At 33.8% G+C, this 13,264-nt stretch overlaps 1 protein-coding gene across 3 annotated transcripts in view; it reads left to right on the top strand.

The window, feature by feature from the left end:
• FOCAD (focadhesin) overlaps positions 1 to 13,264 on the top strand; it is a 362,553-nt gene that overhangs the window by 282,257 nt on the left and 67,032 nt on the right. For all 3 annotated transcript variants that reach the window (XR_012472869.1, XM_074208785.1, XM_074208786.1), the window contains 4 exons: positions 3,255 to 3,343; positions 5,588 to 5,632; positions 8,433 to 8,541; positions 9,598 to 9,714. Coding sequence is in view for 2 of the 3 variants with exons in the window: in XM_074208785.1 (XP_074064886.1) it covers positions 3,255 to 3,343; positions 5,588 to 5,632; positions 8,433 to 8,541; positions 9,598 to 9,714 (360 nt within the window). In the remaining variant the exon portion in view is untranslated. The remainder of the gene's footprint in view (positions 1 to 3,254; positions 3,344 to 5,587; positions 5,633 to 8,432; positions 8,542 to 9,597; positions 9,715 to 13,264) is intronic.

The raw sequence follows: 13,264 nt of genomic DNA on the forward strand, positions 1-13,264 counted from the left end.
AATTATCTTAAGATAATTTAATTGGACTATATCAAATAATAATGATAAGAGATGAAGTTGGAAAGATAGGCCAGTTATTGAGAGCCAAGGATACTCTCTTTCAGGGGAAAATATCTTTGAATGTACTAATATATATATATATCTTCTCTTTCTTGGTCAACTATGTGCCAAATCCGAAAGTGTGAGATCTATTTGTAATGAACTAAAATCTTTTTTTAAAGTATGTTATTTGTTTTTCCAACTATGTATAATGGTAGTTTTTACCAATCTTTTTTTTTTTTGAGTTCTATAATTTTTTTCTCCCTCCCTTCCTCCCTCCCTCCCCCCATCTTCCCCGCCCCCCAACAGAAAGCATTATGACACAGGCTCTACGTTTGTAACCATGCTAAACATAGATTGAAATTTAAAATGTTGTGAGAGAAGAATCAGATGCAAAAGGAGGGGGAAAAAACCATTAGAGATAACAAAATTGCATAATACATAAGATAGCTTTTAAAAATTGAAGATAACAAACTTTGGTCTTTATTTAAACTCCATGGTTCCTTCTATGGATTTAGGTGATTTTTTCCCCCTCACAAGTCCCTTAAAATTGTTTTTCAGTACTGCTGAAATGAACAAGTCCATCATGGTTGATATCACCTCATGATGTTTTTAATATGTATAGTAATGAACCAAAGTCTTAAAAATTTGAGGAACTATCTTGCAGTGTATTATAATTATCATTTATTTTGTGATGTTTATCTGCCAAGAATTGAAAAAGAAAATAAATGTCATGGAAGTGACTTGAATATTTCTTAAAAATTTAAGCCAGCAGGGCAGAAACTCTGGCATGTAAATATCATTATGGCATTTGAAGGTTGGGCACTTGGGGATGAATTCTTTGAGTGTTGACAACCTATAAATTGAGGAGCACAGATAGATGGAAGCTGACAAAATGTTTTCTATTTCTTTTGTCATTTTTAAAAAGAAAAAATTAATCTTTTTTAAGTTGACTTAGTTTTTTCTCCTCATTTCTTTGAATGAGAGAGTAAACTATCTTTTAAAATAATTATTGATAGTTTCTGGTTTTTTTCATTACTTAAATTTTCCCCTACATGCCTTCCCCTCACAGAGAACCATCCCATTTAACAAAGAATATTTTCAAAAGAAAAAAGAGGGGGAGAAACAAACACAAACATTCAGTATATCAACAAAAATCTGAAAATATATATGATACCACATGAAAAAGATTCTAGTTCTTGATGTTATAAGGATGAAGACTGAAAGGTATTGTTCATGGAAGTACATGAAATTATAGAGGACATATAATGAATATTCAATAGATCACAGAATCCTGGAAATTAAGGGCATCCTTAAAAATTATTAGAAATAATTTAAGGTGAACAAGAGTTATTACTACATTTTGGAACAAGCAGAAATATATTGCAGAAATATATTTATGCAAGAAAGGATTAGATAAATTAATAAATGATACTTCCACAGTACTCTCTAAAATGAAGGTATGGTTATTTGGGGAATGCCCTTAAACTTTTGACATTGATGTCACATTAAGCAAACAGCTTTATTTCTAAGGGTCTCTTGGGGCCACTGTCATCACAAATACTGGATTTCAATCCTCCTGGAAAACAATTTGGAACTGCCCTCAAAGTTTGCTAACCTTGTGAATACTCTTTGGTCCCAGCAATACCCCTTCTAGGTCTGTATCCCAAAGAAATTATAGAACAGGGAAAATGACTTATTTATGGCATCTCTTTTTATTGTGACAAAGATTTGGAAACTGAGGGGATGCCCATCAATTGAAGAATAGATGAACAAGTTGTACATATGATTGTGTTGGAATACTATTGTACTATAAGAAATGAAGGGCAGAATGGTTTCAGAGAGACCAGAGAAGACTCGTGAACTCATGCCAGGTGACTTGAGCAGAACTAGAAGAACATTGTATATAGTAATAGCAGTATTATAAGAATGATCAACTGGGAAAAACCTAGCATACTCGAATCAAGATAATAATCTGAAACAGTTCCAAAGGACCTTGATGAAAAATGATATCACTCTTCAGAGAGAGAATCCGATGAACTCGAGTGCAGATTGAAACATACTTTTTTTTCACTTCCTCTATTTTTCTTGGGTTTGCGTGTGTTTTCTTTTTCAACATGTCTAATATAGAAATATATTTTGCTTAACTTCACATATATCATCGAAATCATGTTGCTTGCCTTCTGTAGGGGAGGGGAAGGAATAGAAGGGAGGGAATTTATAACTCAGACTTTTTTTTTGGTCATTGTGAAATATTTAACAAAAGTAATAAAAATATATTATTTTACAAAAGAATATTGAACTGTATCATTCACTTGTATTTGATCACTTCATTTTAATTCATTTTAATTTATAGTATTCTTAAAAAATATTGAAGTCACTGTTACTCATATTTTGACTCAGAATACAATTTTTGAAATCTCTTTTCCTTGTATTCCTCTAAAGAAATTCACATCTGTTAAGGAAAAAAGAAAATGAAAAATAGGGGCCTTGTCCAACCCAGCATTTAATTTCACCTAAATCAAGTTGGGTATTATCTGTCCAAAATAAACATCAGTTTTCATAAGTACTAGCAAATCAGAAAAAAGATTTAGTTTGCAAAGTGTTGGTGACATCATTTAATGTTCAGCATATTTATTATCTCTTAACATAAGTAAACATAATGTATTAAAAATAGCTATTGAGGAGTGTATAGAATGATTGTTGAATTACTCAAACCTGATCATGACACATTTTCCTGATATTGATTCTTCTGTTTTATAGCATTTGAAGAATATCCTTGTTTTATAACATGTTAGTTTAAAATAGCAACTAGAGAGAAACAATTTGATATGTGTATATGTATTTGTGTGGCCATGATAGCTATGTGGGATGAAGAAGATGAATGGAAGAAAGAAAAGACTACCCAGGTGATAGAATAATCTTTGTAGAGACCCCCAAGGTAGACTCCTAGATAACAGACTTTTTTTTTTTACACATAGTATTTCAAGACTGCACCCATTACATATAATTAAGGAATGTCTGTATAGTAATGTAATTCTATTTTCTTAATACATGATCTCTCAGAGTAACATAGCCTATCAAGAACACTTAGATCCAATTATGAAGTTGCCCTCAGGGGAAGGGTTACATCTGTCACTCAAGTTTTTATCACAAAAATTTAAGCTTATTTCAACTGTAAAGTTTTCTTCATGATTTATCTTGTGAATTTTCAGGGAAGACAGGCAGAACTGGACATGCAATTAAAGCATGGAAAAGATGCTCCTGAGGAGATACAGTACAAGAAATTTACAGCTTGGCACTGGTAGGGAAACGGCTTTCTTCTCATTTGTAGTGGGAAGTGAAAATAAAGGGGGAAGATAACTACTTTAAGAGATTTTATTGTTGTGGGATGTAATTTCTGCATGAATGCTATGGAGAAAAAATCCAGATGACTTGCTAGGTGATTCTTGTTAAAAACAAAAATCCCTTACATAAAATTATAAGTAGAGATTCATTCACTTTAATTTTTCTAAGGAACCTTGGACAAGATCTTAAAGAGGATCTTTTTTTTTTTTGCAGTGACTGAAATTATTTTATGTGCTATTCAATGAAAATTACTCTTTCTTCCCCCACCATTGCCTCCTTTTCCATACTTAGTCATTTTTCTTTCCCCATTGAAGTGAAACTTTGTCCATTAGGCACAATTGTACACCTCAAGACTTTAATTTCTTTGGGGAAGTTTGAAAGAACTGTGCTGAATTCAAACTGTTTTGTTTGTGTCACCATTGGAATATAAAAGGCAATTAGAATTAATAACTTGCAAAAAGAAGTCAGTCAAAGTCATGCAGTTCTACTGGGTGTAACCCAACTGCAACAACAACAGTAACAGTAATGATAATTATAATAATTTCTCTGAGTATAATAATTATAGCAAGTTCTCTGAATCTTAGCAACTTTATTTCTTAACTGATGGTCACTTTCAATTAAAGGTGTATATGGAAGTTAATTTTGATTAGTTATGATTTAAGGTTTTAGTATAGTTCTGGTTTTGAAGTATGGTCCTATGATAGAGTTTCTCAGTTCACAGTAATACACTTATTCTATATTTTGTTATAGCAGCATTAAAATGTATTGCTAATTTTGGTGAGCTTTATCCTCAGTAACAACTGACATTGATAAAATGTTTTATATATTTTTCATTTGAACTACAAAACAATCCTTTGAGGTGGGTATTATCATTCCTGTTTTATGGATGAAATAATTGAGGTTTGAAATGTTAAAATGAATTGCTTATGGTAACACAGCTAGTTGTATTGGAGGCTGGATTTGAACCCATGTCATCCTTACAAGTCTAGAAGTCTAGTATTATGTCTGCTACATGATTGTTCTTTTTCAAAAAGATGAGATGTATGAAATAAGGAAAAGTAAATGGCTCTTTATTTTTAGATTATTGGACATGTTTTAAAATCCCTTCATGTTCTAAAATTCTATAAGAAAGACTGATGATTTAATAGAAAATAACACTACTGTGTTTCTTTCACACCATCCCCATTCTCTATTGCCTTACATTCTTGAGGTTGCTTAAATTTAGCTTTCTAATAGTATGGAGAAGGCAGTAAGTTATGCATCACTTAATTTTAAAATTTAAAAGCATTTGCTCTGCATTTATTTTCAATTCAAACAAGAGGCATTTATTAATCACCTGTATGTCCTAGGAACCAGTGTTGCAGAGTTGAAAAATGACATCTCACTCTTTAAAGAGACTATCTTCTAAACAAATCTTTAAATTAGACATAAAATTCACAATGAATAAAACTTAACTTTTATTTATTTTTTAAAAACTCTAATCTTGCTCTTTATTTTTATCACCGTATTGTCGCATAATTTAAATTCTATGTTTAAGGAATTTGACTGAAAACATGGGTATTATTTTGATTAGACTAGGAATTATATTTTAATATAATAATGTGACTCTTTTATTTCACTACCATGGGGGCATCTTGTAATATAGAAAGAATCTTGGTCTTGAATCAGATGAGAAGCTACAAATTGCAGGTCTGCAGTATACTAAAAAGTGATTATCCAAATGTTTTTAGAGATGTGAGAATGTTGGTGACCCTTGTTCCAATTAATTCAAATGATTATAGCTCATGATACTGTAGCCAGTTATTTTCTGAAGTATAATAAAAGCTATATCAATTTTCACATATCCATTTTATTTTTGGACACTAGATTTTATTATATTTTTTACTTTGGAAAGCTCTCTGTAAATGCAGGAGCATCAGATTTATACAAACTGTTTTAGTCTTTCATTTCTCAGCACACATTAGAAAGGTGAGAAAGAAACTTTTTGAAAATAACTTTTGGTATAATTAAGCCTAAGATAGATAATGAAAATAAAAACCTTCTTTAATAGCATCACCATAGCTATCTCACTGTATATTAAATACATTAGCAGTTTTAAGAATTAAAAATAGGACCAACTAGTTCTTATTGGTTGAAGAAAAAGAAAAGAAACAGATTTTTAACTGCAGCATGAGGTATAATTGTTTTCTTTTTTTTACAGGGTTAGAGACATGCTGACTGATCAGATTATCAAGGCAGCTTCAAAGTAAGACTTATTTATCAGTTAAATTGTAAAAGTATCATCTTATATTTTATCCCCCTTTTATCCTCTGTTTCTTATTTATATTGTTCACTTATATGTACATTTTATTTCTCTTGTAGAAGGTAATTTTAAAGCTTTACCATTATATTTATTTTTTAAAAATTTCATTCCAGTAAATTCTCACCCATATATCTATGACGTATATTGAAAGTTGGGTTTTGTGGGTAGAGTACACTAGGGGGATAAAGAAAAGTTGAATGTTTAACACAGTGGTTCACAAACTCTTTGGTCATCCCCCACAAAGAACTTTTGTTATTATTGATTATATCTAATATCTAATATTATTTACCACATTAGAGACAAATCTGATAATGATGATGATGATTTGACTTTGGGGATCCTTCAGAAGGGTCTCAGGTATGCTTTGAGAACTACTGGTTTAACATAAGTTTCATGATCAGGAGGAGAAGTGAGCTTTATTTTTTATTTATTTTTTTATTTTTTTAGGTTTTTGTAAGGCAAACGGGGTTAAGTGGCTTGCCCAAGGCCACACGGCTAGGTAATCATTAAGTGTCTGAGACTGGATTTGAACCCAGGTACTCCTGTCTCCAGGGCCAGTGCTTTATGCACTACGCCACCTAGCTTCCCTGAGCTTTATTTCTTAATATCACGCATCACACACACACACAGACACACACACAGACACACACACACACACACACACACATACACACACACACATACACACACACACACACCCCTCTCTCTAGGCTGTGGGCCCATGGATCAGTACAGAAATGCCTTCATGTAGGACTAGCATCAGAGCAAAACAATCTAAGCATTTAATTAAATGTGCACATTTAGAAGGAGTTGGCTTTATGCCTCACATCCCAACCATCTGTGCTACTTATTGTCCCACCTGTATCTGTTTGCATATAAGGATTCACAGTCTATGCAGAGATTTATATCCCCTCTATAAAGATAGAAGTTGGGGAATTTTTATATGGAATATTTATTTGTCTGCTAATATTGGTGTGGGTGAAGGGAACTTATATATATTGCTTTTTGATTAGGTACAGTTGAAGAATATTGACATATTTACTGAGTATTAAAATTTCTGCAGTGGCCCACTCTTCACATAGACTTTCATTTGCAATGTGGAACCACAAAGTCATTTACAGTGTACTGTGACTCATTCTTAACATATTATATACTGTCTTCTACAAGAAGATGATGATACTTTTTTACAATCAAAGCAAGAAATCATTGACTGTTAAATTACTCTGTGAATTATTTAGTTATTTATTACATGTTTATTGTGTATATTAGAAGAAAAACTCACAAAATTATTTATTGTTAAAGTGGTTGACCAAGCTTTTCTTCATAGCAACATTTCTTTTCTTTTTTTAGGGTTTTTTTTTTTGCAAGGCAAATGGGGTTAAGTGGCTTGCCCAAGGCCACACAGCTAGGTAATTATTAAGTGTCTGAGACTGGATTTGAACCCAGGTACTCCTGACTCCAGGGCCGGTGCTTTATCCACTACGCCACCTAGCTGCCCCTTCATAGCAACATTTCTAATATGATCCCAAGACCAAAGGAATAATCTAGGTTTCAGGGAAAGATGCATGAAAAATTGAGAACTTTTTTGAATTCTTTATTTTTATTGTTCCTTATGACACAGCAGTATTCCTTTTCATTAGTGTAATACAATTTATTCAACTTTTCCCTTGACTACTAAAAAAGGACAATGGAGACACTTGTAAGAATAATACTCTAATCATTATTTTTCTTCAGCTACAGAAATGATGCTTTTGATTCATTTGGTTGTTTGATATGATGATGAGATTTTTTAAAATTTTCAGTCATATCTAACTAACCTGGTCTTTATTGTTAGCGGCAGTATGCACTGGGGAAATACACACCTAGACTTTAAAGCATACTACTGCAAGTATCCTCAACATATTTACATTTAGTGATGCTTACTGAATCAAATGGTGATCAAAATGAAAATTTTGCTATGGTGGGAAACATATTTTTGCCATTTGAGCTAAGTATTGCCTTGGAAGATTAGGTTAGAAAGATCCAACTTCTTGTCTCTGCTATATTTTATGTGTTGTGGCTTTGCTTCATTATCAGAAGAGAAGTTGGGAATTTACTTGAAAATTCCTGGCCCCACACTAGCATGACCAGTGATCACAGAACTAGGTCGGAAGACTTTGGAGTCACATTTTAGTTTCTAAAGTGTTTATGACTTAGCCTTGTAGGTCATTGACCCTATAGGTCATTACTGGAATAGGACTGGCCAATAGCTGAATGCGTGTGAAGCATATTGACAGGAAAGGAGAGGACCAAAATTACTGACAAAAGTATTGCTTAACATGACCCAAAATACAATAGTTCAACACACCAGTTTACTAATAAAATTTAGAAATCATCTCTATTGGTAAGCATGAGGTTATCAGATTAAAAGAAACAAAGCAAAAAAAGTAATCACTAGAAAATTAACTTTTCATTTTCATTTTTTTCTCAGTGGAAAATCACAAAAACACGTAGGCTTGTGTTGAAAAGCATAGAAAAGAATCATTTTCATGCATGATAGAGAAAAGGGCAAAAAAGAAAAGAGAAAGAAAGCAAAGGATCAGCCATGAGGAGAAAATAAATCTATTTTTAAGATGTATAAGAGAATATAAAAGGGCTTCCTTGATTTCTTTGTCCTTCCTATTCTTCTCTCCTCAAGAGTATCTTCGACGACTCTTAGAATCATGTCTTAGAATCATCATTAGGATTTTCTTGTCATCAACAGGGAAAGCCCAGTTGTAAAAGGGAATGCTCTTTTGGCATTGACCAGTCTTGCCGTTGTTGTATCTAAACATGAAAACAACCTGTCATCAGAAACGGATGGAGCACCCGAGGTGAGTTAAGGGGCATTGAAAATATTTTCTTTTTTTTCTGATCATGCCATTTTGAAAGTTAAGTACTCAGGAAATATTTATTTATCGCCCTGTATGTTCCATACATAGTCTGGTACTAAAGGCTAATCATAACAATAAAAGAAACCTAGTCCTGGCCGTCAAGGAACTTACAAAACTAATGGGAGAAGATAATGCACAAATAGAAGCTGAAAAGTAAGGGGAAAGGGACCTGTCCTATGTAGGGAGTGGAGAAGTTGAAGTCCAGAGTGAGGGCAGCCAGGTGGAAAATGAGATGACTTTCTGGGACCAATTTTGTCTACACTAATTAACCCTAAAGTTTTATGACTTAAAAATCCTGGGACCTCATCATTTAAGAATCACTTTTACATAGTCTAGAAAAATGATCATCTAGTTTTTGCTTGAAAAACTCATGATGAGGGAATCTTCAACCCACTATAGACTGAGGTAGCCCATTCTGTTTTTGGATAGTTTCCCCTTAAATCAAGAGTATGTTTGATTCTCCATGCCTTCTCTGCCTTCCAGTTGTTTTTGTTCTTTCACTTTTGAAAATATTTTGTCTAAGTTTTTCATTCATTTTTCTGTGAATGTTCTTCCCCTAGTAGAATGTGATCTCATCAAAGGAAGAGGCCATTTCATTTTTGTCTTTTTTGTCATCTGTACCTACCACAGTGCCTTTCATTTGATAGGTTGTTATGAACTTGATAATTTGTTTATTTGAAATGAATCCACACACCTTTTCACCACATTTTTGGAGACTCAGATGGACTCATAGCCTCTATCCCCCATAAAACACAGACACTATTGTGTGAGAACTAGATCATCTTCCTACTGGAGACTGGTGAGGATATCTGGTAACCAGTGATTCACCTCCCTTTCTTCTTCTTAATTTTACACTTCTACCATGGAAATTGTTAAACATAAAATTCTGCTGGAGCTGCCACCTGCTTCTAGAGTTTATAAAAATTAATAAATGAGTCTGTCTTTTTTTCTCATGCTTATTTTGATTTTTCTTTTTTTTTTCCCCTTTGTCTCTAGATTGAACCTGACTTCCTTTCCATGAAACAGTGGGTTTTAATGGTGCTCAATACTCTCCTGGTAATTGTGGATAGCCATTACCAACCTAAGGGACAAGTCTTCTCCTGGTTCTATCATGTATGTGTGAAAGCACAAAAGAACATTATAACACAAGCTGGGGGGGGGTGGAATCTGGAAATTCAGACTTTGTTACTTATCATTGTTTCCTTATACTTATCAAGATTCACGAGATTCTTCATATCCTTTTACTGCCTCTGCTTTCTCTTTTGCTGAACCTAATCATTTATGCAAGCTGGTAGGGTGTTGCTTTCTCCATAACATCATTTTAGTCTCAGCTCATCCCCATTCGTTTATTAGAGAATTATCTTAGTCATGAAACAAACAGCTGAGCAGAGAGGATTACAGCTGGTTGAGATAAAAATAGAGAACAGATTCTGAATTGTTGCTAAGATCACGAATTTTACTTCAAAGCCCTGCTTACCTATATGATTTTTTTTTAATAATTTGTTTTTTTTTCTATACTTCCTGCCTTCAGTTGGACCAGGTAGATATTCAGTGGAGAGTGGATTCTGGAACTGGACTTTAAAGTTTTAAAGGAAAACTGAATTATTTTTAAGTGCTGGATGAAATCGTTAGGCTAGTTTCATTCAGAAGGTACATTCCTTCCTAATAACTTGGTTCTATTACAAATGTTCCCATTAGTGCTTTAATTAATGATGAGAAGAAAGGTTTTAGAATTTTATGTGGATTCCTTTGATGAAGCTATTAGGTTCTCATTCTTTCAAGAACAGGATATTGTACAAGATTTTAAATGCATACAAAATTCTGAAAGCTCATAGGCTTCTTGAGGACAAATAAAGTTTATTCTTCTTATTAACTAATCTTGTGGTGCTTTACAAATTTAAAGCTCAATGCTTTTGATATGTCTCCTTACCTAACCCTTATTTCAGAAGTCACCCTTTTTCATTCCCCGCTGTCTTGGAATTGGTCATTTTGAGTAGTTTTCATGACAAACAAGAACTAATGACTTAGTTCCTTTTGCTTCCAAATATACCCAAGTTTTCCATATCCTTAAAAAAAAATTGACTTGACCCTGCCATCCTATCAAGCTACTGTCTTACATCTATAATCCTTTTCACAATACCTGTATTGTGTACTCTTATTATGTCTCCCGTTTCACTTTCTAAGTAGGAAAAAACCTTTTATACTAATTTCTTTTACTTTTTCCCCCATTGTCTTATCACTCAGATAAAACAGCTGTCTTTAGTTACCAATGAAACTTTGCTCTATCACAAGACTTTCTCAATCTTCATTTTTTTTTATAATTTGTATAGAGTTTGACATTGTTTACCACCTTCTCCTCCTGGATATTCTCTTCCCACCAGTTTTCCACAACTCTTCTCTCCTTGTTACCCTTCTACATATTATTCATAATCTAACCCCTAGTAGTGCATGTTATCTAGAGCTCCAACCTGGGCCTCCATCCTCTTGCTCTCTTCCTCTGTTTATTCTCTTTCTCTCATATCAACACCTGTTTAGTTATCCAAGCAGATGGCTCCCATATCTACTTATTTAACCTGAGTTGCTCTCTTGAGGTCCTGTCCCACATCAGCATCTTCATGCTGGCATTTCTTTCTTCCTCACACTTACCCCTTTCCCTTATATTAACTGCACCAGTCACACAATTAACTTTCACTCACACAGATTCACAATCTCTTGAGTCAATGTAGACTCCTGATCCTCTCTCATTTCTCCCCATATCTGCCTGTCAAAGATTGTCTTTTCTACCTTTGCATCATTTCACCTGTTTCCTTCTCTCTTCTCACACAGCCACTACCCTAATCCAGTCTCTCCTCTGTTTATCTTCCAAATTAATATTCTTAGAGACCTGATCTGTTTAACAAAAGACAAGCCAAAACAAAAAAACTCTTAATATTTCTCTCTTCTGAAATAAAACACAAACCTGTCAGCTTTACATGTAAAGGCTTATATGTTCAGATTTTCAGCCTATCTTTCTAAACTTAATTTTGCACTCTTAGTCAAACTGACTTTACTTTTTTTACAATTTCTAATGGAACCATTTGTTCTTTTGCACTGTCTGAATTTTGATCTTGTTAGCATTCTCTCTTTTCCTCTCTGCCTTTTAGAATTTTCACCTTTGGGGTGGCTAGGTGGTGCAGTGGATAGAGCACTGACCCTGGAGTCAGGAGTACCTGAGTTCAAATCCTGCCCCAGAGACTTAATAATTACCTAGCTGTGTGGCCTTGGGCAAGCCAATTAACCACATTTGCCTTACAAAAACCTAAAAAAAAAAAGGAGGAGGAGGAGGAGGAGGAAAGAATTCTCACCTTCCTTCAAAGTTCAGCTCCTACTTTGAGGAGATGCCTTCCTTCATGAACTTACTTCTTTTACTCTCCCAATTCATTACCTTGTATTTACTTTAAGTACTTTTTGTTTAATTTTGCTTATGTGTACATGTCATTTTCCCCATAGGCTGTCATTTATTTTCTTGAGATCAAAGAACAACAGGGCCTAGCCCAGTGATTGGTTCATAGGAGGCACTTAATTAATGCTTACTGATGACTGAATGGCATCAGGTAGAAAATATTTCTTAGTACTCTGTAACTGCAAGTGACTATATTGACTTTAAGCTGTATTTGAAAATGGCAAATGATCCTATTTTTCCTTCTACTGGAAACATTAATATATATATTTTCATAAACCTCATTTTATCTTAGTTTTCTTATAATTGTTCTCTTGTGGTTGTTTCATCATTTTATTTACATTATTATTAATTTCTGTCCTAATAATTACATATTGCATAGAATGTACAAGACTGTAAATTCCTTTTGGAATAGTTAGTTGTTCCTTTTTAACTAAAGTTTTTAGGATTTGTATTTTCTTTTTAATGAAAAAAGAATTGTCTTTTTTTTTTTAAGGTTTTTTGCAAGGCAAATGGGGTTAAGTGCCTTGCCCAAGGCCACACAGTTAGGTAATTATTGTCTGAGGCCAGATTTAAACTCTGGTACTCCTGACTCCAGGGCTGGTGCTCTATCCACTGCACCACCTAGCCGCCCCAGAATTTAGTCTTTGTAGGAAATAATCCATCTACTTAGTGGGAATCATTCCCACCAAACTTTTGGGAAATATGCCAGTATTTCTCTACACTAAATATGAACCTTTCCTGCTATTACTGTAACACTGTAACACACACACACACACACACACACACACACACACACACACATTTTGCTCCCAGTAAATGTCTGGCTTGATAGAATCCTATTTATTTTGTGGCTGAATAGTCTGCTCCAAGCATGGGTTGTTCAACTGCTCTTCTTTGATTTTTTTTGCAAAGACACTTTTAAAACTGAAATATGATGCAATTGTCCTTTAATCTCTTGAGGACAGGAAATTTTAATTTTCTTATCTGTCTTCTTAATTCCTGTCAAGTTGGAAAGTGAATGCTAGGGAACAAAACTGACCCCAAATATCCTCTCAAATAAATATTAAATTCTATGTCTGTTTTAACTCTCTATGCTTGTAAGTGAGAAGAACATGAACCATTCCACAAAAGTACAATGGCACTTTTGTAGAAGCCCTGTTGGTTATAGGTTTGTCATACCTTCAGTCATTTCATGAGAAAAATGGTCTTCTACCTAAAGAC

Source organism: Macrotis lagotis, chromosome X (assembly GCF_037893015.1).
Source record: "Macrotis lagotis isolate mMagLag1 chromosome X, bilby.v1.9.chrom.fasta, whole genome shotgun sequence".
Taxonomy (NCBI): domain Eukaryota; kingdom Metazoa; phylum Chordata; class Mammalia; order Peramelemorphia; family Peramelidae; genus Macrotis; species Macrotis lagotis.